Raw genomic sequence first — 24859 nt, 5'->3', positions numbered from 1 at the left:
ATTTGCTTCTGGTGCTTTTATCTCAAATGAAGCTCCAGTCAAAATGTCAAGAGGATGGAACAGTAAGTAAAGGCAAAGTCTACAAGTCTTTCTCCTGAGTGGTTTCTGTTCCTATTAAAGAGAGAGAGAGAGAGAGAGAGAGAGAGAGATCTTATCAATCGGATTCAGGAGAAAGTGTAATCATTTCAGTGTGCTGGGATCATCAGAAATTGCTATGTCTCTTTCTCTATTCATCATTTCCTGAGTCGTCGGCTCTCCACAGAAATGGGAAAAAAAAAGACACAATAGGCTCTATTCAAATCACTGGGATCTCTGCGAACCATGTTTATTTATTAACCACATTTTATTTTTTATTTTTTTAGTGAGGCAATTGGGGTTAAGTGACTTGCCCAGGGTCACACAGCTAGTAAGTGTTAAGTGTCTGAGGCCGGATTTGAACTCAGGTACTCCTGACTCCAGGGCCGGTGCTCTATCCACTGCTCCATCTAGCTGCCCCCTATTAACCACATTTTTAAAAAAAATATTAAAAACTAACAACATCAATGCAAATAACTAAACAGTTTATTTACATTTAAAGTGATTTCAATGCATGAACCATCCTAACAATTTTCAGTAGTACTTCCTTCCAATTCTCCATCAAGAATTTTGGTCCTTTTGATCTCATTCACTCTTCCTCATGATTACAACGTGTGTACTTCATTCTTTTAGTTCTACTTTTTTAAAAATTGCATTATTTCATAAAGGTCTTTCCAGATTTCTTTATTTATCTCATATTTTGTTGGTGTTATTCACATTGTTTCATTTTTTTTCCCATTTGGATGTAGTACCCCCAGGGTATACCCCTAAAATTGCATTCAGGAGTTGAGTCCCTCAGAGAGTTGTCACTTTTTGGGAAATGCTTTCCTTACCAGTAGACAAAATGAGCTCAAAGCAAAAGCATTTACTAAGACAGCATAAGAAGCACAGTAGCTACAAAACATTTCTTCCCGTAACGCTAGGGCCCATACTCTCTCAGACACACATAACACGAGTATTAAGAATAAGCATAAACTTAAGGATACACTAGTGACGTGTGTCTCTTACCTAACTCAACTTCAAGACTTGCAATATTTCATGGCTGAAGGACCAGAGAGAGTGCTCCAGCTCCCCGTCCCATCCACCCAGAGACACAAGAGAAAGGCAAGAAACAACCCCTTTCCAAGGTCTCCTTTCTCCCTGTACCTAGCTTCTCTGGACTCGCAGAAGGTGTAAGGCGTTGGACTCCTGGAAGGTGTTTCTTGCATCAATTAGCCTTTAAAGGCTCTAGAGGCGTGGACAATCTCCAGCCAATGGCAAGTTGCCCCTCTAATTCCTGCAGGAAGACGTTTTATAAAGGGATAACCTGGCAGGGTGGCTTTAGAAACGTTAATATCTCACCTCAGGTACCTGGCTTCTCTGATTTCATCAGCTGGGCTGGGAAATTGGTCAGGGTTGTACCAACTCTCTCCCCTCTCCCTCGTCTTCCTCATTCATAATAACATTTTCTAGGTATATTCCCAACCATGGAATTATTTAGTCAAAGCGTATGATTACTTTTGTGATTTTTACCGGGTCCTGCCAGATTGTTGTCCACTTTCTATTGTTGTTTAGTCATTTCAGTTATGTCCGACTCTTCGTGACCCCATTTTGGGTTTTCTTGGCAAATATACTGTAGCGGTTTGCCATTTCCTTCTCCAGCTCATTTTACAGATGAAGAAACTGAGGCAAACGAGGGTAAGCGACTAGCCCAGGGTCAGGCAGTAAGTGTGAGATCCTATTTGAACTCAACTCCTCCTCGCTCCAGACCTGGCGCTTTAGCCGCTGCGCCACCTAGCGGTGGCGTCTACATTTTACAAGCTTTCGATTCCATCAATTCAATGGTTATACTTTTCATGAATTTTATTGCATTTAATTATTTTTGACAATTTGATGAATTTTATGGCATTTAATATTTTAAAATTAAATAGTTGTATTGAACTTAATTATTTTTAAATGCAACAGTTTCATTGAATTTAATTTTTAAATGCAATACTTTTATTTCATTTAATTATTTTTGACAATTGGTTGGGTATGAAGTGATAACCCTTCTGAAGTTGAGCATTTTTTCAAGTGATTATTAGCAAAATGTGTTTATGGTTTTGAAAATTGTCAGTATACATGCTTTAAGCGCTTAATCAAATATCTGTCGCCTGCATGAATGGTTGAGTACCACACCAGGAGCTAGCAGCCAGGGTACAAAGCCCCAGTTTCTATTTTCCCCTTCCCCGCCCCAAGCTAAACCATGCAAGGTAAGAGCGAGCCTCGGGCCTGAACAGCCAATCCCCGCCAGACCAAGAAACCCATGTGACAATTGCCGAGACCCGGAAGCTGCCGGCAAAAACAACTCACTTCACGTGGGCGCCCCGGATGCAGCGTCATGTGACCCTCCGACACGATTCACGTGATTGCTCCTCGGAAGGTGGAGGCTTAGGGGCAAGATGGCGGCTTACCTGCAGTGGCGCCGCTTCGTCTTTTTTGACAAGGAGCTGGTGAAGGAGCCGGCGGGGAGCGATGGGGCCGGGCCTGGCCCCGGGCCTGGATCGGGGGCAACCAGGCCCCTCAGCCTCCCTCCGGGCATCACCGTCTGCGATTCGGGCCGGGGGAGCTTGGTCTTTGGGGATATCCTTTACGTGACTCCGGGTGCCCTCCTTCCTGAAAGGGGGTCATATCGCCGGGGGCCGCTCCTCGGTCTCCTGAGACCAGAAGGGAGCAGAGCATCTTCCTCCAAATCCTGCATCCCCCCTTCTCATTTTGGGAGACACCCAAGCTGAGAACAGGCGTTGCCCATCCTTTGAGATCTGAGCTGAGAACGGGCGTTGCCCATCCTTTGGGATCTGAAAGGAGAGGGCACTCCCTTTCTCTCATCCTTTAACAAGGGGCTGGGACACGCATGGGGCCCTGAGCTTATCTGTGCTGGGTCCATCCCCATCGTTTCTGGGTTTTCCTGGTTGTAAGATGGAGAATTTAAGGGAAACTAAAGGTAGATACAGGTCGTAGGCTCCTTGACTACCCTGAACACATGGAAGGACAGATCTGGTTCCTGCCCCGCTCCCTACAGCTCACGGGCTTTCAGGCATACAAACTCCGGGTAACCCACCTCTACCAGCTGAAACAGCACAATATCCTAGCATCCGTGGGAGAGGACGAAGAAGGGATCAATCCTCTGGTAAGAGCCAGTTAGAGAGAAAAGAAGGGAGCTCATGCCTCAAAGTGAGCCTTCGTTTAAAGGGACCAGGATATAAGGCCTGAGTTCTGTCCATAGGTGAAGGTCTGGAATCTGGAGAAGAGAGACGGTGGCAATCCCCTCTGCACCCGAATCTTCCCCGCTATTCCAGGGTCAGAGCCAACTGTGGTGTCCTGTTTGACAGTTCATGAGAATCTCAACTTTATGGCTATCGGTGAGCACAGTCTGGTCAACTAAAATAGAAGACAGTGAAAGCCTAGCTCCTTTTAATAAGAACCAAACTCCTCAGGGCTCTTTATATAGTTAAGACATTTTCTGTTATCATTTATTAAGCCCATATTTGTATACATGGTCTTGAACTGATTCCTATTTGTGAGGGTAATGGGGTGAGAGCACTGGACTCGGGTCTTCAGATCCCCCTTCTGCTACTTAGTAAATACTTTCTAAATCTCAATAACATTAATTGTTATTCTGAAGTCTGTGGAATGGCCAAGTATTTAATCCTTTCACCTTTTGCAAGAAGCCTTTTCTGACTTAATCTTAATGCATTTCCTCTGAGATTATCTCTGGTTTATCCTGTATCTGTGTTGCTTGTATGTTGTTGTCTCCCCCATTAGACCGAGCTCCTTGAGAACAGGACTTTTTTTCCGCATGATTTGTAGCCCCAGCCTTTTGCAAAGTGCCTGGCATATAGTAGGTCCTTAAGAAAGGATTGTTGATTTGACTTAAACATGCATCATACCATCCAGCTGTCCACATTACAGGAAATTGAGTGAAAGGATAGTATTTTGGAATGGATTTCTTCCCTTTGAACATGTGTCATGTTCCCCATTTCTTTCTCTGGGTTTTTTTTTCCCCCTGTGGCTTCTTTAAACCCATCTAATCACCCTCTTTCTAATTACTTTCTACAGGCTTTACTGATGGTAGTGTTACCCTTAATAAGGGTGATATCACCAGGGACCGGCACAGCAAGACCCAGATTTTGCACAAGGGCAGCTATCCTGTCACTGGGCTGGCCTTTCGCCAGGCAGGCAAGACCACCCATTTGTTTGTGGTGACAACAGAGAATGTACAGGTATGGGGGTCTGGGTCATTTTCTTGGTGGATTATCAGGGGAATGACTCTTACCTTTTCCTTTTGCTCTTCCTTTTCCTTCTACTGTTACTCAAATATGAGGTTATTATGATTAATGCATATCCCAAAGGAATAAGAACTAATTGAAGAGGTTCCAGATACTTGCCTTCTCCATCTTCTAGCCCTCATCCATTACCTCTGCTCTGCTTCTCTCTTTCTTAATATTTTGAGAAAGCAAAAAACTCTAGGTTGAGAAGACTGGGCAGGATTTTAGTCTTGTCATTGCCACTGATTTGACAAGTTGCCATAGACAAGTCATTTAACATCTTTAGTTGCCCCATCTGTAAAAGGAAAAGTGATCTCTTTGATTATACAAACCCTTTGGAATTTTCCTAGGACATCATCCTTATAATGGTTGTTAAGTACCTGGATGGGCAAAGCCCTGTGTCTCAGTAGATAAAGGAGGAAAATGTTTTTGCCTATGATAAATAAGGGTAGAATAAGGAAGAAGATCCTTATGTGACTACATGTATTTCCTCTTTTTCTGCAGTCCTACACTCTGTCTGGAAAGGACTACCCTCGGATAGAGTTAGACACCCATGGCTGCGGCCTGCGCTGCTCAGCCCTAAGTGATCCTTCCCAGGACCTGCAGTTTATTGTTGCTGGGGATGAGTGTGTTTACTTATATCAGCCTGATGAGCGTGGCCCTTGCTTTGCCTTTGAGGGCCATAAGCTCATTGCCCACTGGTTCCGTGGCTACCTTGTTATTGTTTCCCGGGACCGCAAGATTTCACCCAAGTAAGGAGGCCTGGGGATAGGGAGGAACTGGGGACCAAGAAGTTTGGAGAGGGGATGTAAGGAAAGGAAACTATCAAATTCGCAGGGTGAAGTTGACTTTAAGTCTTAATAATTGGATTTTGCCAGCTTTACTTTGTTTTATTTTTCCCTGGTTAACACTTAGGACTCAGATTATTCTGTGTAGAATTTTTTAGGTCTGGGTGTTTGTTTACCATTTCTGGTACATGAAATAGGAGGGAACTAAGTCTTGGTCTCTACTTTTTGCCACCTAAATAAATGTAATTCAGGCAAGGGAGATATCAGGGAAGCAGTGCTGGTAAGTCTTGGAACTAGTTAGTCTGGAAGAAAAATCTAAGTGGGGGGGCAGTCTCGATGTCATAAATCTGTTTTCTTGTCATAGGTATAATGTTTTCAGTTAGTGCTTTGTATGCAGTAAATATTTGCTTTTTAAAAATAGCTTTTTAAAACAGATAATAAGCACTCAAAACACAAAGTTTCTTTCTTGAAAACTTCTTCAAAACAACCCCAAGCATTTAAGACTGGTGGTTATGTGTGTAAACTGCATACTCTTGTTAATTTATCTTACACTAAAGGAAGGAAAGGCTGTGTTAATTTGAACACACTAATACTAGTGAGTGGTTGGGTTTAACCTGAGTGTTGTGGCTATGTGATATCTTCATTTACAAGGTTGTAGTTGGTCTCTGTGGTGTTTTTTCAGATCTGCTTTTTTTCCTTTCCCAGCACACACTTGTTCAGTGATTTAATTAGTGTTCTGTCCCGTCAATGTTTGTCAGAGGTGTCTGCTTGGAGAATCAGATCCTAGTTTTCTGTTTCCTAGCACAGTGGGAAGCACATTTATGTATAGGTTCAATCAGCGTTTTGTGATAAGCCTCTTTGAGATTATAAAAAGTGGATTATTGTGCATGGGGGGTGGATAATGTTGAGGGACTATATACTAAAAGAGAAATGGGGAGAGGGGAGAGAAGATAAAAGGAGGCTGGATCAGATCTGACCCTTGTTCCTCCTTTTACAGGTCGGAGTTCACCAGCAGGGACTCTCAGAGCTCGGACAAGCAGATCCTCAACATCTATGATCTGTGCAACAAGTTCATTGCCTACAGCTCTGTCTTTGAGGATGTGGTAGATGTGCTTGCTGAGTGGGGCTCTCTGTACGTGCTGACTCGGGATGGGAGAGTCCATGTGCTTCAGGAAAAGGACACCCAGACTAAACTGGAGGCAAGATCACCAGGTTCCCTGGAGCAAACACTAGGAAATCAGCTGCAATGGCTCCAGGATTGGGTTGCTCTCATCCTCTGGGTTGGGGTGTCTCCTCTCTTCTAGGTGGTGGGGCTTCTTACTTTCTGCAATTTTACTTAGCCTTCCTAGGATAGAATCACAAGATGAATGGTCTGGGTTGGGGTCCTGAAGGGAAGTGATCCCTTCGGAAGCATCCCTGTGAGAGTCAGCCTCTGCCTAGGGCCATCCTTGGTATGTAGATTGCTTTTAGGTTGATTTAGGAGTTATCTCTATGGTCTTCTACATTTTAGGCCTTGCATAGATTCAGTCTCTGAGGCTTTCAGCTTGTGGGGTCTTGCGCTGTGGAGAGGCAATTTGGGGAAACCTTTTTCTCAGCACCACTTCTCCCTTTTTTCCACATTTCCTCCTCTACTAGATGTTGTTCAAAAAGAATCTGTTTGAGATGGCAATCAACTTGGCCAAAAGCCAGCACCTGGATAGTGATGGGCTGGCACAGATCTTCATGCAGTATGGGGACCACCTCTACAGCAAGGGAAACCACGATGGCGCTGTCCAGCAGTATATCCGGTCAGTATGAAATTGAATCTACACAGGAACTTTTTTAGGTTGGGGCAGCCATACCTCGAAACACATCAGAGACGGCAGAAACTGTGATGTTTTTAGATAAGGAAAAAAGGCGTGGGATTGGGCAGGGAACAGCTACATTGTAATGCTGTTAACTAGCATGAAATTAAGTACAACTGAGCATCCTTTACTTCAGAAGAGCTAGAGTTTTGTTTATAATTATGGTTTGACCCTTCTTCCCTACTTCCCTTTCTAACACACACACACACATTTTCTTAGAACCATAGGGAAGTTGGAGCCATCCTATGTGATCCGAAAATTCTTGGATGCCCAGCGCATCCACAACCTGACTGCCTATCTACAGACCCTGCACCGGCAGTCACTGGCCAATGCTGACCACACCACCCTGCTGCTCAATTGCTACACGAAACTCAAGGACAGCTCCAAGCTAGAGGAATTCATCAAGGTGCTTGGAGGAAAGGGGAAAAGGTTGGGGTAGAGGGGCAGGGTCTCTAAGAGTCACACTATCCATACTTAAAGCAGAGAATTGCCATTCTCCATTCTCCAGTAATAGCTGGTATACAACGTATTAAGACTTGGCAGAGGTACCTTACATATATCAGCTCACTTGGTTCTCTCAATAATCTCATGAGGTTTGTGGTGATATTTTCCTTGTTTAATGGGGCAGAGAAAAATGGGAAGACTCATCATCCTGGAAACTGAGAGGCAGGAGAACAGGGGGTCTTTTCTAGTGTTTCTTTCCCCCTAAGTCACCCTATGGAACATAGCTTTTCCTTACATGTCTTAAGTCTGGGAAATGGGGAAATCGGAGTTGTGTTCCACAAGTGAAAGGGTCTTTTTCTGAGCCCAGAATATTATATCTCTGGGCTTCATTTTCAGTCCATTTTTGCACCATTTTTCCTGCGTCTTTATTAGTAACAACTTTGGTTTCTCTTTCCCTGGTAGACAAAGAGTGAAAGTGAAGTACACTTTGATGTAGAAACAGCCATCAAGGTCCTTCGGCAGGCTGGCTACTATTCCCATGCCCTGTACTTGGCTGAGAACCACGCTCACCACGAGTGGTACCTGAAGGTCCAGCTAGAGGACATCAAGGTGGGCAGGGTCTTAGATTCCGGGGACAGCTGCCTTCTCAAGATGCTGTCCAGTGGAGGAGGGAACAGTGGGCTCAGGCTGGGGTAAAATTTCACTCCTCCTTTCTCCTAGAACTACCAGGAGGCATTACAGTATATTGGGAAGCTGCCCTTTGAGCAGGCAGAAAGCAACATGAAGCGGTACGGCAAGATCCTCATGCATCACGTGCCAGAACAAACTACCCAGCTGCTGAAGGTCCTGTGCACCGACTATCGGCTCCACACAGACGCTGCTGCTGAGATGGAGGGGCCTGGCTACAGGGTGAGGAGGGCATGGAGGGGGGCAGGCACCACATGCTAAGAAAGCCAAGGCATGCAAGCCTGTCCAACCAGTTCTTCCCTCCTCATTTTGTGTTCTCCAGGCCAATTCGGAGGAATTTATTCCCATTTTTGCCAACAACCCAAGGGAACTGAAGGCCTTCCTAGAGCACATGACTGAGGTGCAGGCAGATTCATCCCAGGGTGTCTATGATACTCTGCTGGAGCTGAGACTACAGAACTGGGCTCATGAAAAGGACCCACAGGTAGAGTCTGTGGAGGGCATATGGCAGCTATGAGAAGAGTCAAATGGACTGGTGGGTTGGGTTGGCTGCTTGTGAAGTGTTTTTAGCACCACTAAAAAGGGCAGGAATGAGGCTGAATTTCACTTTGTGAAGGTGATTTAGGAAGTGTGGGATAGTTGATTGATTGCTCACGTTGGTTCTCACTTTGTACTCCCCTAGGTCAAGGAGAAGCTCCATGCTGAGGCACTCTCTCTCTTGAAGAGTGGCCACTTTTCCAGTGTCTTCGACAAGGCCTTGGTTCTTTGCCAGATGCATGATTTTCAAGATGGGGTCCTATACCTTTATGAGCAGGGAAAGCTGTAAGGCTTGGGAATGTCAGGGAAGTTGGGGTAAGAGGAGGAGTCCAGGTGACTGCTCAGGGCTGACCTTACTCTCTTCCCTGGCCCCAGGTTCCAGCAGATCATGCATTACCATATGCAGCATGAGCAGTACCGACAGGTGATCGCTGTTTGTGAACGGCATGGAGAGCAAGAGCCCACTCTGTGGGAGCAAGCCCTCAGTTACTTTGCCCGAAAGGAAGAAGACTGTAAGGAATATGTTGCTGCTGTGCTCAAACACATTGAGAGCAAGAACCTCATGCCACCGCTCTTAGGTGGGTGAGAGGACCCAGAGGTTGTGAGCTGGGCCTCACTGAACAAGCTTCTGCCTACTCAGAAATCCTTTCCTTTTCCTCTCTCCTGTCATCTTAGTGGTGCAGACCTTGGCTCACAACTCGACAGCCACGTTGTCTGTCATCAAGGACTATCTGGTACAGAAGCTGCAAAAGCAGAGCCAACAGATTGAGAAAGACGAGCTTCGGGTGCAAAGGTATCGGGAAGAGACCACCCGCATACGCCAAGAGATCCAGGACCTGAAGACCAGGTACTTAGGGCTTAGGCTTGGGAAGGAATCCGGTTTGGGTCTGTGTCTGCAGTAGCTTGATCGAGGGCAGGTTTTTGAGCCTCTCTCTTGGGCCAAATGTTGGTCATGGTTGAAAATCAAGTTCATTCTTAACTTTCTGCCTCAACTGAGGGCTGTTAGAAAATGAGAAACTGACAGTAGTCAGATATTTAATAATCATTTCTATTTAGCTTGAGATGTAATATAATGAATTTATTTTTTGTTTTCATAAACTTTATTTTTTTAATTCCCAGCTTTGGTGTGAGAAAGAAATGTTAAGCCTGGTATAAAAAATTGGTTCTAGATTATTTGTAGTGCTGACCGTTGACTATAGGATTTTAGTATGAGGTACAGACAAGGCATGATGACAACTGTCATCAAAGAAAATCTGGGTAGCGATTAGGAAACAGCCAAGGAGAACATGCCCATGGGCTGCAGGTGCCTAACACAGCTTTTACAAGCTCTGGGATTTCTTCCTTTACCACTTCCAGTTTTGAGTATCATTTATTCTCTCTCTCTCTTTTTTTTTTTGGCAGGACAGTGAGGGTTAAGTGACTTTCCCAGGGTCACACAGCTAGTTAGTGTCAAGTGTCTGGGGCCAGATTTGAATTCAGGTCCTTCTGAATCCAGGGCTCGTGCTTTATTTGCTGCACCACCTAGCTGCCCCCCGCATATTCTCTTAGAACTGCAAGTGACCCCTTAGCTTATTTAGTCTGACTTTTTTTTTTTTGTGAGGCAATTGGGGTTAAGTGACTTGCCTAGGGTCACACAGCTAGTAAGCATTAAGTGTCTGAGGTCAGATTTGAACTCAGGTCCTCCTGACTCCAGGGCCAGTGCTCTATCCACTGTGCCACCTTGCTGCCCCCTAGTCTGACTTTTATAAGCATCAGGCCTTTTTCACACTCCAGACCAGAGTTCCTGCAGGTGTCACTTGAACATCTCCAGTGATAGGAAGCTGACTGTCATGGGCCAGTCCATGCCATTGGTGAATGGCTCTGCTTGTTAGGGAATTCTTCTGTTATGTTCAAGCAGAAAGCAGTCTCCTTGTAGCTCCATTGGAGTTCTAGGTCTGCCTTCTAGGGAGAGGAAGAGTAAGTCTATTCCCTGTTTGCAGCTAAACTTTAATGTGTTTGACAGGAGCTGTCATGTTCCTCAACATCTTTCCCCAAGTAATTTTAAAAATTTTTGAAAAATGTCATTCATAGGGCATTTTCATCATCATCATTATTTTCAAGCCAATTCCTCCTCCTCTTCCTCTTCTCCATTAAGATAGCCCTCTTTAACAAAGGGTTAAAAAGTGGAAACCACCAACACAGCATCGAGTGTTTTTTAAGTACCTTCCATAGTCCTGTGTGAGGGGCTGAGCTTACTAGTATAAAGAATGGGACGGTTCCTACCTGCAAGGATCTTACATGCTACAAGTACAAAGAGAACCCTATCAGATGTAAATATAAAGTTAATAACACATGCTTGTGAGGCAGCTAGGTGGCACAGTGGATAAAGCACTGGCCCTGGATTCAGGAGTGCCAGAGTTCAAATCCAGCCTCAGACACTTGACACTTACTAACTAGCTGTGTGACCCTGGGCAAGTCACTTAACCCTCATTGCCCTGCCCCCTAAGCCCCCCAAAAACAAAAACCACATGCTTGTGTACACACACATCAGATACCACACACAGCAGTTAATTGTGGGCTATGGCTGGAAGAAAAGCCAAAACGGTGTGGGGACCGGGAGGTATCTGAGAGCATATGCACTATTCCACACCCATAGTTCCCTCCCTACCTTTGCAAAGAAGAGAAAGAGGTTCAGAATTCTTTTCTGGGGCTAAGCTTTATCCCTGTATCATTCACCTGATCCTCAAAGAACCCTCTCATTATTCTAGTCGGCCCCTAGTTTATCAGTCATCCTATCAAAAATGGGGCTTCTCGCCCAAAGATCTCACTCCAGTGGGATCTGAGCAGCACAGAGCACCCCAGGATCCTTTACTCATTCAGTAGATGTACAGAGACCCGCTCTGTTGGGTCCTGAGCTTAGGAAAATGTTAGGTGGCAGTACCTGCTGTTGAGGTGCTTAACATTTAATTATGGGGTGAGACAGTAATAATACAAATACATCCCCACCTCCAGATCTATAATCTCATTGGTGTAGGGAACCCGTGGCAAGGAAAAAAACCCTCTCCTGATGCTGATCAGCAGCTGATTCAGCAACTTATAATTTGAGAGAGTTGTATGTTGCCCAAAGTCATCCAGGCAGTCTGTGTCAGAGGCTGGACTCAAAGCCATAGGGCTTCATGACTCCAGGATGTCTGTGACCATTGCCTGACCAGAAAGAGAGGCACATTAGTATGAGGTCAGAAATGGGAGGACTCACTTTTAACTGGGTGACAGCAGTGAATCAGTCACAGAGAAGCTCATGTCTGAGCTGGACTTCAAGAGAAGACAGGGGAAGGGTGTCAGGAACTGAAGATGGGGGCTGGGGGTGGCTCTCCCAGGCAGGCATGAGCAATAGCATATGAAGTGCAAGTAGGTAATATGCTTTGTCTGGAAGGGTGCTGTGTACGATTGGCATTTGCTGGATTCAGATGAAGACAGGGCACAGAAGGGGAGGCCTAGGAAATGTCACCAGGAAGAGAGATGTTGGTGACTGGCTTTGGAGCCCACCCCAAGTGGCCATGGTGAAAGGATGGATTGGAAAGCAAGGAGAGCTGGAGGAGTGGGAGGAGGAAGAGTCCAGAGAGGTTGTCGCTGGTGTGACAGTCTGGCGGCTGGCTGGCTTAGGAAGAGGCAGAGATGACTTGGGTTTCAGTCCTGGGTTACTCAGAGAATATGGTACCATCAAAGAAGCAGACACTGTTTCCTCCTTTGTTTTGGACACAGTGTTTGAATTAAAGCAGCCTCATGGCATGAGCTTTCTTGTCAGCCTTGTCACACTTAAGGCTCTTGTTTAGCTCCCAGTCCAGTTCTACCCTCTGATTTTTCTGGCCATGGTCGTCCGCTCCCATACTATGGAAATGGTGGAGAGGGTTTTAGAGGGAGGAGAATAGCACTGAGTGGCATAAAGAGCACTAGATTTAGAGCTAGCTAACCTTACTTTAACTCCCAGCCCTGTCATATGCTGTGTGGCTATGCCCATGTGCAGATTTCTTTGGCTCTGGATGTTAATTTCTTCATTTATAAAATCAGGTGACTGGGTTAGGGGATTTCTAAGATTCTTCCTAGAGTACTAAGTCCTATCATTCCTTGCCTTGCCAACATGAGATTTAATATGGGTGGTGCAGTGGATAGAGCACCAGCCCTGGAGTCAGGAGGACCTGAGTTCAAATCCAGCCTCAGACACTTAACACTTACTGGCTGTGTGACCCTGGGCAAGTCACTTAACCCCCATTGCCTCACTAAAAAAAAAATTTAATATGGGTTAAGGGTAAAGATTTTCAGGGTCAGTACTTTGGCCCAAGACTTCTCTTGTGGGCTCAGTGGGTTCAGTTCTGTTTCTCTGCTACCTAGCTTTTTTGCCCTTTGCCATTACTTTCACAACTTTTCCCTCTCCTGTTTATAGCCCAAAGATCTTCCAGAAGACAAAATGCAGTATCTGCACCAGTCCCTTGGAGCTGCCCTCTGTCCACTTTCTGTGTGGTCATTCATTCCATCAGCACTGTTTTGAGAGCTACTCAGAAAGTGATGCTGACTGCCCCACCTGTCTCCCTGAGAACCGAAAGGTGATGGACATGATCCGGGCCCAGGAGCAAAAGCGAGATTTGCACGATCAATTTCAGCACCAGGTAGGGATGGCAGAGAGGAGCTGGGTGTAGGGAACACCAGTGGGTGTTGGTGGGGCCTAAGGCATTGGAGTAAAGACCAGCAGTGGGAGCAAGCGAGCTGGCCTTCCCTGTCCCATTCCAACCATCTTCCCTCTTCCTGCCCGACAGCTCAAGTACTCCAACGACAGCTTCTCTGTTATTGCCGACTACTTTGGACGAGGTGTCTTCAACAAGTTGACCCTGCTGACTGACCCACCTGTGAGCAGAGTAGGCACCAGCCTGGAGGCTGGACTGCAACGAGACCTGCTCATGCACTCCAAGCGGGGAACCTAAGCACATTCTGAACCGAAGAATGCCATTGGCAAGGCAGATGAAGCATGGCTACAGGAGAATGGAAAGAACAAGAGGCTTCTGGGACTAATTGTGTGAACAAAGGTGCTTCCCTAAGGGCAGGTCCCAATGAACAAGCTTGGAGAGCAGCTGCCCCTCTCCCCATCCCCCATTTCTGACTTCAGAACACTTAGGAGGGAAGGTTTGCTTCCTCTCTCTCTCCTTTGCCCTTCCTTAGTCTGCCCCTTCCCAGTGCCCACTGCTGTCAGCAGAGAAGGGTGTCCTCATGGTTATCCCATGGGGCAAGGGAAGACACCCATGTGAGCTCTCTGCCTCTGCGGACCACAACCGTGTTCCTCTTTGTCCGTAGCATCAGTTTCTGCTTGAGTCCAAGCATCCAGTTTGTAAATAAAAAGACAGGACACTTTTGGAGGAAAGATGATTTATTTGGGGCCTTCCTGATGTGTCTGCCCAGTGCACTCCTTGTCCCACCTTCTGCAGCCACATCTTTCCCCAGAGTTACTCTTGAAAAGTGTGGTGCCACTCTACCTCATTCCTGTGCTTGATGGGGCTCTTGGCTTCCTGAAAGGTAAAGCACTTAGCACAGTGCCTAGCACGGGGCAGTCGATTAATAAATTGTTTTTCCCCCTTCCTTCCTTCCTCTTTTCCTCTCTCCCTCCCTCCCACTCACCTGGAACTAGTCATTTACCCTTAAAAGTAGTATAATAGAAAGACCCTTGGAGTAGTCATGAAATCTCTATCGCCAGAGTCTTTGAGCAGCATTTTTTCTTCCTTTGCAAAAACTGGCGTAATTATCCTTCACAAGTTTCACAAGCATCATTTTTTGTACCTGTGTCCCTGGTGCCTAACACATAATAAGCACTTAATAAATGAATGGTTGCTAATGCTTCACTACAAAATCAAGTGATTATCTAGCTTTTCCTTGGCCTCTGGGGGGGAACTCTACTACCTCTCTAGGCTGCCCATTGGACAGCTCAAATCTTTAGGTGAGTTTTTCCTTATATTGTATCAAAAGGTGTGATCCTCATTCATCGTTCCTATTTATCATTGACTGGCACTTGTACAGCACTTGAAGATTTGCAAAGCACTTTGCGTGATCCCATCTGATCCTATTTTCTCCCTCACCAAGCAGTCATAATACTCTTCCATATTATGTTTCAGACGCTTGAAGATACTTTGCATGTCCCCCTAAGTCCTATCAAAGATAAACATTCTGTTCCTTCCTTTGAATCAATAAATACTTGTGTCTATATACCAGGGACTGTGATGGTGCTGGAGGGTACAAATGCAAAGACCAGAAATAATCCCAATGATTGGCATGATCTTGAGGCCCTTCAGTTTGTCAGTGCCATTACAAAAACGTAACACTAAGAAAGGAACACAGTATTCCTGTTGATTTTCACGTTTGTTCTGGGACAATTCAATTAACATTTATCAAGGGGGGCCAGGAACTGTGCTAAGCCCTGGAAATACAGAGGCAAAGGACAGTCCCTGCCCTTAAGGAATTTACACTCTAATGAAGTCTGTGGGAAGTAAAGGCATTTGAGCATTGTTCTAGAACTGGCAGCTAGGTGGTGCAGTGGATAAAGCAGGAGGACTTGAGTTTAAATCCGAACTGAGACACTTGACACTAGTTGTATGACCTTAGGCAAGTCACTTAACCATCATTGTCCCGCAAAAAAAAATAGCTGGAATCAACCGACAGTCCAATTCCAGTCCTACAATTTATGCCCTGTGTGACCAGGTCGAAGTCACTTTGGTTCTCTGAGCTTTAGTTTCCTCCGCTGTCAAATAAGGGCCGAGGTCTTTTTCAGTTGTTTTGTTTCGTCTGTTTGGGTAGGGTGACTTTTTGCATAAGGGCCTGGCAGGACTGTACATCATTCGGATTATCTGTGAGGCCCTGCACTTCTGCAAGAACCCTAAATCTCAGGAGGAAGTTGGGAGCAGGCTCTGAAGGAGCGCGCCAGCCCCGCCCTCTCCAAGTCTCAATCTCCCGCCTCCGGTCTCGCCGGTGTCTGCCCCTTTAAGGAACACGACGGAAGTGACGCGGGGGCCTCTGCGAGTGTCGGGGAGCCGGAGTCGGCCCGGGACGGCGCCGGCTCCACGTGCCCCCAGTCCCTCTGCAAGCCTGCCCCCTGCAAGCCGGGGGGTGTCGCCCTGCGCGCGCCCTCCGGCCTCACCTTATGGACGGAATCATGTCCGGGAGCGGAGATACGGCCTCAGGGGTGAGTCCTGTCCCGACCGACCCAGTTTGCGTCTCTGCATGTAGCGCACCAGTGATTGGCTGTTGGCCACCGTCCTCCGCAGTCCATTGGTCGGAATGGCTGTCACTGGTACCAGGCTTTGAATGGGGTTTAAAGGGACAGTAGCAAAAATGGTCCCTGCTGAAGGCGCCCAGAATGGCCGGGGTTTTTCCGCGGACCTGCTGCCGGGAGGCTGAATTTTCCGAATTGAGAAGCTACCTTTAGGGGCTGGGGTCTGAGGCACTTGGCTGTACCGTGTGGAAGAAATTGTGGGCACCGCCTCCGAGCAAATGCTCCCCAGGCCGGCTCCCTCCACCCGCAGGCGGCCTGCTTCCGGGGTGGGGGGTGGAAGGTTGCGGTGAAACTGACGAAGGGCAAAAGCAGGGGAGGGGGCCCGCACTGTCGCTCCTCGCTCTACTGGCTTAGAACCCGACTGCCTTGTGTGAAACGACAAGCCAGGGCTTGGTTCTGCAGTGTCTCTGGGTCAGACTTTTCTCCTCCGTAAATGAGAGGATTGGGCTAAACTGGGGGTTCTTAACATTGCTGGTGTCACTTCCCTTCACGGAATAGCTATTGATGCATAAAATAAAATATTTAATATTACAAAAGAAGCCAATTACATTGAAAGCGGTTGTCAGATAAAATATTAACCACGCAAAGTCACGCTCCCAGAGCCCTTTGATTGAGTAATCCGGGAAGTCCTGTCCAGCTCCTTACCACCCCTCCCCCCCATATCCAAAAGGGATAGGACTCCCTCATACATTCCTGAAGTCCTTCTTTTCTCATCTTCTTCACTAATCCCTGCTCCTCATCTTGTCTTTTCCTCCCCTTAGCCAACTCTGAATTATCCAGGTTAAAGGGAGTTCACACAGCACCAACTCTGATCTAATGTACAGCCATAGATGCTCTCCTTCAAACTCCCAGGTCCCCTCTAGACTTCGGAGTTTGAGGGAGCTGTTTGGTTTCAGCCAACAAGTCACCCCTTCTTCACCAGGAGCTACTTCCTTAAAAATCACAGATCAGTTGTAGGCTCTTGGAATTGGAATCGAGCTCGGAGGTCATTAGTACAACAGCCCTTATCCTCTCTACTACCTCCGGGACAAAGGATTGTCCCACTCTGCTTACTGTTGCCTAGAGCCAAGCAGAATAAGTATTCCCTCTCCCACAGGGTGCCCTTCCTCCAGTTTAAAGACAGCTTCTTTTGGGTGAATAAACACCCCCCAGTTCCTCCCACTGATCCTAGTGTGGCCTGATTCTAGTCATCCTGCAGGACTCCTGCTCCTTAATGAGATAATGCCATAACCATGATTGGCCAAGGTGTATCTGGAGTATGCAGGGGAGAAGTTATCTCCACCGTCCACACTGTTCAGTAGAACTAAAAGATTTGGGGCAGCTAGGTGTCGCAGTGGATAGAGCACCAGCCCCAGAGTCAGGAGTACCTGAGTTCAAATTTGGCCTCAGAACCTTAACACTTACTAGCTGTGTGACCCTGGGCAAGTCACTTAACCCCAATTGCCTCACTAAAAAATAATTAATTAATTAAAAAAAAAAAGAACTAAAAGATTCTCTGGCATACCAGGGCATTCCCACTTGGAATCTCTGTGCTCTGGAAGACTCTTGACTCATTTCTGTCCAGTGAACATGCTGGAACACAGCAGAGATCCCTGTTAGGCAGGTTTGGGTCTTGACTTTGGTTTGCTGTCTCTTTGGATGTGTTTATTTGGGAGATGGCTGTGATGGAAGGCAGCCAGGTGACATATTCTTTATATGCTCTGCTACCCTGATGGTCCTAGGGCAGGGAAAACTGGCATCAGGTGCAGCAGCTGGACTTAATTTCCATTAAACATCATCCTGTATTCTGGCCTTCAGGGCATAGATCCTCCTCCTTGGTCCCTTGGCAGATCTTCTCAGGGAACCCAAGCAAGAGGAAAGAATGCATCCCTTCTGGTTCCAAGTCTCAAGTTCTTTGTTCAGGAGTTTCTTTGCCGGTGAAACCAGAGATTTGTGCCTTCAAAACACACCAATAGAGAGTAATTGGCTTCCTCTTAGGCTCTTCCTTCCTTCCTCCTGTCCCATTCCTATCACTGACCAAGTTTCTAGGATATTAGCAGTTATAGGCACAATGGTGACTTTAGCATTTGGGTAGCACAAATGTAAGTGGGGGGTTTTGTCCACTTTCGTGTGGGTGCTGGTCACTAATCTCTTCTCTCCAGCTGTCAGTGACTCAGCACAAGTTGCCCAGTATGTGGCTACCTCCAGTGTTGTTCCAGAGAGCATTACCCCTGCCTTCCCCTTTCCCTTCTCCCCCCTCCCCTTCCATGTCTAACCCCACCCTCCTTGTGGTTGGCCTGATGAAACTTATCTCCCTACCCACCTGGTGGATCCAGGACCTCCTTTGAGTACTCCCTTCCTCAGTCTTCCTTCCAAGGCTCAGAGTTTTGTTGGGAGGTATAACAGCATTAGCCTCTGCCTGCCTGTGCCCGTCGTCTGTGTCTGGCCACTGGAAAAGCTTTATTTCTTCCAGGTAAGGCAGGAAGGGAACTTGAAATTTAGTCCAAGACACTGAAAAAGATAGAGGGGATGGCATCAGAGTACATCCTGTCTTGGCTACACTCGTCCACAGGCAAGGGGATTGGAGCGGCCTCCCAGCAGACCAAGGATTTTGGGTTTTCAGGGGAAAGGGTGTTGGGGAGGGCAATAACTCTGGGTTCTCTCCCCACAGGACGGAAACAGCCCAAAGATGAGAGTGATCCGAGTGGGCACTCGCAACAGCCAGGTAGGATAGGGGTTTTTACTGATGTAGTCACCAGGGATCTGAGTTTGGGGGAAATAGGGGACTGAGTTGGGTGGCTACAAAAGACCTTAGTCTGGTCTCTACTGAGAAATAATCTAAGGTTGGACTTTTGGGGGAGCACTGGGCTAGAAGGCACTTGGGTCAGATCCCTTGTACTGTCCCCATCAGGATTGCCCTAGCCCTGGGTGTGTTATGTGTATCTTGGGCAGCAGGGAGGGAAGGGCAGGACCCAACCAGATCTTTGCTTCCCAGCTGGCAAGGATACAGACGGACAGTGTGGTGGCCATGCTGAAGGACTGCTACCCTGGTCTGCAGTTTGAAATCAGTGAGTTCTCAAGTGGCTTTTAGTGGAGAAAGGGGATTGATCATCAGGGAGCTCGACTACTAGCCCCGGGATGGGGAAGAACAGAATGGAGAGAGAGCACTTGTAAATTCTAACCCGATGGAGGATGGTTTAAAGCATTCCTACCCACTTCATGAAATCTTCCCTGATCAGTCCAGTCATGGTGACTTCCTCTTATCTCATCTGGTCCTTATTTTATACTGGTCTTTTAACTTTTGAGATGTATGTGTTTTGTTCCCTGATGCAGAGTGAGCTCTTTGAGGGTGAAAGTCCCGGGTCACTTTTCTTTCTCTCTCCCCACACCAGTGCCTAGTACAGCTTCATACATGGTGGTAGTACAGTGTGGAGGGACACATATTAAGTCCTCATATATTTGTTGACTGGCTGATTGCTCTATTTCTAGTTGGAATGTCAACCACTGGGGACAAGATCCTGGATACTGCACTCTCTAAGGTAAGCCTTCCTCCCTTCCCAGACTTCTAGTGGTCTCTGCTAATCTTTCCCAGCTCCCGGGGTTTCACAATGCCCTTCCTTTTCCTTACAGATCGGGGAGAAAAGTCTGTTCACCAAGGAGCTGGAGTATGCTTTGGAGAAGAACGAGTAAGTGAGGGAATAGGGCAGTGGGGTGGGAGAGCTAAGCCCTTAAGCCCACCCCAGGTGTGGGGCCTCTCCACCATCTATCCACCTTCCTGGGATCACAACTGCCCCAGGACCTGGTTGCTACAGAGACCAAAGGGTCTCTTTGGAAACCTTAAAGTGCTATAGAAATCCAAATTTCGATTAGTCTTTCTGGTCCCTGTTCTGTGAAAACATTGAGAGGGGATTGGGAGATAATGGGAAACTTGGTTCCTGTAACTCTTATCCCCATCTCCTTGGCTCTGTCTCTTCCAGAGTGGACCTTGTTGTACATTCCCTGAAGGACTTGCCCACTGTACTTCCCCCAGCCTTCACTATTGGTGCTATCTGCAAGTAAGAGGCAATCCTGAAGTCAAGGGGTTTGGGGATTGTGTGCCTCATTTTAACATTGATTTCTTTGGTTATCTGTCCTACTGCCTTTCACTGTTAACTCTCTTGACTTGGGAGAGTTCTAGACACACCTTAGTTCAGTGATCAATTTTTGGTTGGTTGTTTGAAGAGAGATTGGGATGGCTTCAGGTCAAAGTTTGCTGAACTGATCAGATCCCTTAGCTGGTCCCCATCATGTAACCCTTCCCTGTCTCCCCTAGGCGGGAGAGCCCCTACGATGCTGTTATCTTCCACCCTAAATACGCTGGGCAGACCTTGGGTACCCTGCCAGAGAGGAGGTAAGAGTCTGGAAAGGAGCAGTGGGATTGGGGTGGGAAGGATTGGTAAGGCTTACTAGTGCTAACTTCCCCCAAACCCTCTGCCTTACAGTGTGGTGGGGACCAGCTCTCTCCGTAGAGCAGCCCAGTTGAAGCGGAAATTTCCACATCTGGAATTCAAAAGTATTGTATCCTTTGGGCAGTTTGAGGTTGGGCATAACAAGGGTCCCAAAGATCTGCAAGGTAGGGGGGGCTTTTTTGACTGACTGGCTTATACAAACAGCCAGGTGCATAGGCCATCAGTGCCTAAGGGCTGGGGAGGCTACAGGCTCTAGAGAAGGCCCAGCAGTAGCCCTTGACACTGTACTCCTGCAGAGAGGGAATCTCAATACTCGACTTCGGAAGCTGGATGAACATCAGGAATTCAGTGCCATCGTCCTGGCAGCAGCTGGACTGCAACGTATGGGTTGGCAGAGCCGTGTTGGACAGGTAAGAATTATTTTTTTCCATCACTTATTACCTCACCCCCTCACTCAAGAATTATCATCTAAATGGGAAAACAAGATCCAGATTGGGAAGGGCTAGAAGGAACCTGGAGTCCAGGCTCCCAGCCCTGCAAAGTCATACTATTTGGCAGGGACCCCCATCTCAGTTTCTGTGTCTGCCTTGACTGACTGCTTGTTCTGCTCCTCCAGCTCCTGTACCCTGAAGAATGTCTCTATGCTGTGGGCCAGGTATGCTCAGCCATGAAAGCCATCTCTGACCTCTGGGGGATGTGGGCACTTCACTTTTGGTCCTTCCTCCTGCTCCCAGCCTAGAAATAAGATTATAAAATACAAAATAAATATTTCATATGTAGTATATAAAATGAGGGGCAGCTAGGTGGCGTAGTGGAGAGCACTGGCCCTGGAGTCAGAAGGACCTCCTGAGTTCAAAACTCACCTCTGACACTAGCTGTGTGACCCTGGGCAAGTCACTTAACCCCAGTTGCCTCAGAAACATCCAGGGCCATCTCCAGTTGCCCTGATGGAGTATATATCTTGCCACTGGATCCAGATGTGTCTAGAAGAGAGAATGAGTTTGGTGACCTTGTACTGCCCTCCCTCACTTAAATACTTAAATCCAATTTACTGTAAGTCATGATTATCACCTGATGTCATGGTCCTCTCCTAGAACAAAGGATAAACAAGTTCTGTAGCGTCCTCTTTCCCCAGAGGTGGAAACACATCCTGAGAAAGAACCTGTATTCACTGGGCAACTGGGAAATCATTTTGGTAGCCCCATACTTAACCAGATTACTTTGGTGTGAAAAAGAAAGGCCTGATAGGATGTGGGATTTCTCCCCAGGGGGCCCTGGGTGTTGAGGTCCGAGCCAAGGACCAGGAAGTGCTGGATATGGTTCGTGTGCTACATGATCCTGAGACCTTGTACCGATGCATTGCTGAGAGGGCCTTCCTGAAGCACCTGGTAGGACTGACATTATTTTACTTGGGTGGGTGTGCCTCAGTATGTTATGCATGTAGTAAATATTAGATAACTAGTTCAATGATAGGAACACCTAGGAGTATGAACCCTTCCCTCTCACTTGTTTCCAGCCTGTCTCTTAGAATAGAGTGAAGGAAAATATATTGTCAGAGCCCTTGGAGCTCATAGCTATGGTCTTGTTATATATAGGAAGGAGGCTGCAGTGTGCCTGTGGCAGTCCATACAGTCCTCAAGGATGGGCAAGTAAGTGTTTTATTTTGCCTAGGGGACACAGGTGGGATGGGAGCAGAATACCTAAATAACCTTGCCATAAGGAATGGTTGGCCTTTCGATTAAATATACAGGAAGTGCCTACTCTGTTACTGGGTGCTAGAAAATAAAAAAATTAAACGAGATGATTGGGGCAGCTAGGTGGTACAGCGGATAAAGTACCGGCCCTGAATTCAGGATGATCCGAGTTCAAATTCGACCTCAAACACCTGACACTTCCTTGCTGTGTGACCCTGGGCGTCACTTAACCCTCATTGCCCCACCCAAAAAAATTAAATGAGATGATTTTCTGCCCCTGTGGAACTCACTCTATTAAGGCTGAGTCACCTGCTCTATTTTCTAGCTATACCTGACTGGAGGAGTGTGGAGTCTGGATGGCTCAGATAGTCTGAAGGAAACCATGCAGACAAACATCAATATCCCTGCCCAGGTACCAGGACCCCTAGGGGAGGGCCAACAAGGGTCATATCCTACCCCTTTTCTCCTCTAACTCTCTTTTCTCTATAGTATGCAGATGGAGCAGAGGATGATGTGCAACGGGTGGGCATCACAGCTCGGAATATATCTCAGGGAGCCCAAAGGGCAGCAGAAAACCTGGGTATCAGTCTTGCCAACCTGCTGCTGAACAAGGGAGCCAAGGAGATTCTGGATGTAGCAAGACAGCTCAACGATGCCCGCTAACCTAGCTCTCAGGACATTTCCTGCCTAGGAACAGCTGTCAGATGTGTTCTGGTGTGCCCTGAACCCTTCCCCCTTAACGGGGACTATCCCTGAGCACAAACACTGCATCATCCGGGACTCAGGTGTGGGAAAGGGAGGACCTGTTGCTGCTAAGCGTCCTAGTGCCTTGCTCTGGCTCCTTTTTTATTTAAGGGGCTGGAGGATTGTCCGTTTTCTGTGGTGTCAGAGACATTGAATGTAACCAAATCTGTCAATAAAGCACCTCAAGTGACTTGTGAATTTTTATTTGGCCTGCTGACAAAGGATAGGGATGTGGACAATCATCCTAATTCCTGCTCCGGGTCCCAGGCCCCAGGCCCATAAAGGCCCAGTGACTGATTTCCGTAGGAATAAGAATCCCTTTTACATTGCAGCCCCCAACGCCCCCCAGGAAAAGCGGCCACGTGCTAACCTCGGTGACCCAGGGGGAGCCTCCAGCAGCTCGGTTCCAGCCCTTGGGTCGCCAACTACAGTCATGCTGAAGAAAGACAAGAAACTCCATTAAAAAACCAAAACGGAACATTTAATAAAGTTAAATTAATCAGACTTCCAAATTGTCTTTCATAGTCTCTCGCTTCCCCCAGTTCCTTCCCCAGGATGAAAGCAATGTGTCTAGGCTGAGAAAATTCAGTTCAGAAGCTAGAGGTCCTGGCTGGGACGGCGCCAAGGCCGGCCGGCTCCCTGCTGGTCCGAGGGCCCCCGGGCGGGCCGCGCGGACGCGGACGCGGGCGGCCCAGCGCGTGACCTTGGGGCGCGACAGCCCCGGGGTCTCTTTAGTAGCTGCCAAGAGAGGAGGAATCAGAGAACAGGGCAGGGGCTGCCGCCGGCCCGCGGGAGCCGGGGAGCCAGGAAGGGGCGTGTGGATCAGCTCTCTCAGTGAGGGGGGAGGCGGCCCTGAAAAGGGCCTTTGTGGTGTGGGGGGGAGGGGTCTGGTGCGGGGCCGGGCGGCCTCAGTACTCCTGCGAGGCCTGCGTGCTCTTCTTGCTGCCGCCGCTGCCCGGGGCCTTGGGTCCGGCGATGGCGCCGCTCTTCTTGGGCAGCAGCACCGCCTGGATGTTGGGCAGGACGCCGCCCTGAGCGATGGTCACGCCGCCCAGGAGTTTGTTGAGCTCCTCGTCGTTACGGATGGCCAGCTGCAGGTGGCGAGGGATGATGCGGGTCTTCTTGTTGTCCCGGGCCGCGTTCCCCGCCAGCTCCAGGATCTCGGCCGTCAAGTACTCCAGCACGGCGGCCAGGTACACCGGCGCGCCGGCCCCGACTCGCTCGGCGTAGTGGCCTTTCCTCAGCAATCGGTGCACACGGCCCACGGGGAACTGCAGCCCGGCCCGAGAGGAGCGAGACTTGGCCTTGGCACGGGCCTTCCCGCCGGTCTTGCCGCGACCCGACATGCTAACGTATAAAGCGCGAGACTGGTTCTGAGAGAACTACCGCGAGTAACGGCTGCGCGTGCGCAAACACACTCACCAAACTCCCCGCAGTCTAAATGCCGGTCGGCGTGCAAAGCTGCCGCCTTTAAGGCAGCCGGTCAGAGCGTCCTTTGATTACTTATTGGCTGGATCGTCCGCCGACCGCTTCCGATTGGCTGGAATTAGTTCTCAGACTCCTCCTCCCGAGCGTATTAGCGTGCTTACCGATTGGTTGAATTTGAAAACTCTTCTTACCCCGGGAAGATGATTGTGAACAGCAACCAAGAGGGCGGGCGTTGTCTGCCCCCCCCACACTCCCCCGCCCCCGGGCTTCCCGCTTCCCCAGACAGCCAATCAATCAGAAGCGCGCGAGATTCAAATGGCATAGGCGCCAAGAAAAGAAAAATGGGTGGGGCAAGAGGGCGGCGCGAGGCAGCTAGATGGCGCAGTAGACCTCTTCCTGAGGTCGGATGTGACCTTAGACTCTCACTAGCTGTGTGACCCCAGGTCAGTCATCTAACCCCGTTTGCCTCAGTTTACTCATCCGTAAAATGAGCTGGAAAAGGAAGTGCCAAATCACTCCGACATCTTCGCCAAGAAAACTTTCCAAATGGGGTCAGGAAGAGTCGCAGAAGACTGAAAAAAGGACTAAAAGCCAGCCGGCCTCCCAAAGGCTGAGCT

The 24859-nt window shown here is 47.9% G+C and overlaps 3 protein-coding genes across 4 annotated transcripts; 2 read left to right on the top strand and 1 right to left on the bottom strand.

Annotated features, from left to right (window-relative positions):
• Positions 1 to 2434: 2434 nt before the first annotated feature.
• VPS11 (VPS11 core subunit of CORVET and HOPS complexes) lies at positions 2435 to 13617 on the top strand. The gene is made up of 16 exons (XM_043991988.1): positions 2435 to 2676; positions 3075 to 3223; positions 3320 to 3455; positions 4153 to 4316; positions 4866 to 5113; positions 6147 to 6348; positions 6785 to 6936; positions 7213 to 7399; positions 7900 to 8046; positions 8158 to 8346; positions 8447 to 8608; positions 8807 to 8946; positions 9037 to 9239; positions 9337 to 9508; positions 13082 to 13304; positions 13452 to 13617. The coding sequence occupies exons 1-16, from the start codon at positions 2496 to 2498 to the stop codon at positions 13614 to 13616; spliced, it is 2820 nt and encodes a 939-aa protein (XP_043847923.1). The 5' UTR covers positions 2435 to 2495; the 3' UTR covers position 13617.
• A 2109-nt stretch (positions 13618 to 15726) lies between these two features.
• Positions 15727 to 23318, top strand: HMBS (hydroxymethylbilane synthase). Of its 2 annotated transcripts, none has more exons than XM_043991989.1 (14): positions 15727 to 15859; positions 18600 to 18653; positions 18924 to 18996; positions 19418 to 19467; positions 19559 to 19614; positions 19906 to 19983; positions 20241 to 20318; positions 20410 to 20485; positions 20673 to 20786; positions 20993 to 21031; positions 21645 to 21764; positions 21972 to 22025; positions 22396 to 22482; positions 22560 to 23318. In XM_043991989.1, exons 1-14 carry the CDS (start codon positions 15818 to 15820, stop codon positions 22731 to 22733), a joined length of 1095 nt encoding a protein of 364 aa, XP_043847924.1. In that variant the 5' UTR covers positions 15727 to 15817; the 3' UTR covers positions 22734 to 23318. The 2 variants fall into 2 exon arrangements, with proteins under 2 accessions (XP_043847924.1, XP_043847925.1); XM_043991990.1 differs by lacking the exon at positions 15727 to 15859 and adding an exon at positions 18321 to 18401.
• Positions 23319 to 23334: 16 nt separating this feature from the next.
• LOC122746412 (histone H2AX) lies at positions 23335 to 24285 on the bottom strand. Its single transcript, XM_043991991.1, has one exon. It carries the CDS (start codon positions 24158 to 24160, stop codon positions 23723 to 23725), a length of 438 nt encoding a protein of 145 aa, XP_043847926.1. The 5' UTR covers positions 24161 to 24285; the 3' UTR covers positions 23335 to 23722.
• Between the last annotated feature and the right edge of the window lie 574 nt (positions 24286 to 24859).

This window comes from Dromiciops gliroides, chromosome 3, assembly GCF_019393635.1.
Source record: "Dromiciops gliroides isolate mDroGli1 chromosome 3, mDroGli1.pri, whole genome shotgun sequence".
NCBI classification, from domain to species: domain Eukaryota; kingdom Metazoa; phylum Chordata; class Mammalia; order Microbiotheria; family Microbiotheriidae; genus Dromiciops; species Dromiciops gliroides.
This window is presented reverse-complemented; position numbering and strand designations above follow the sequence as displayed.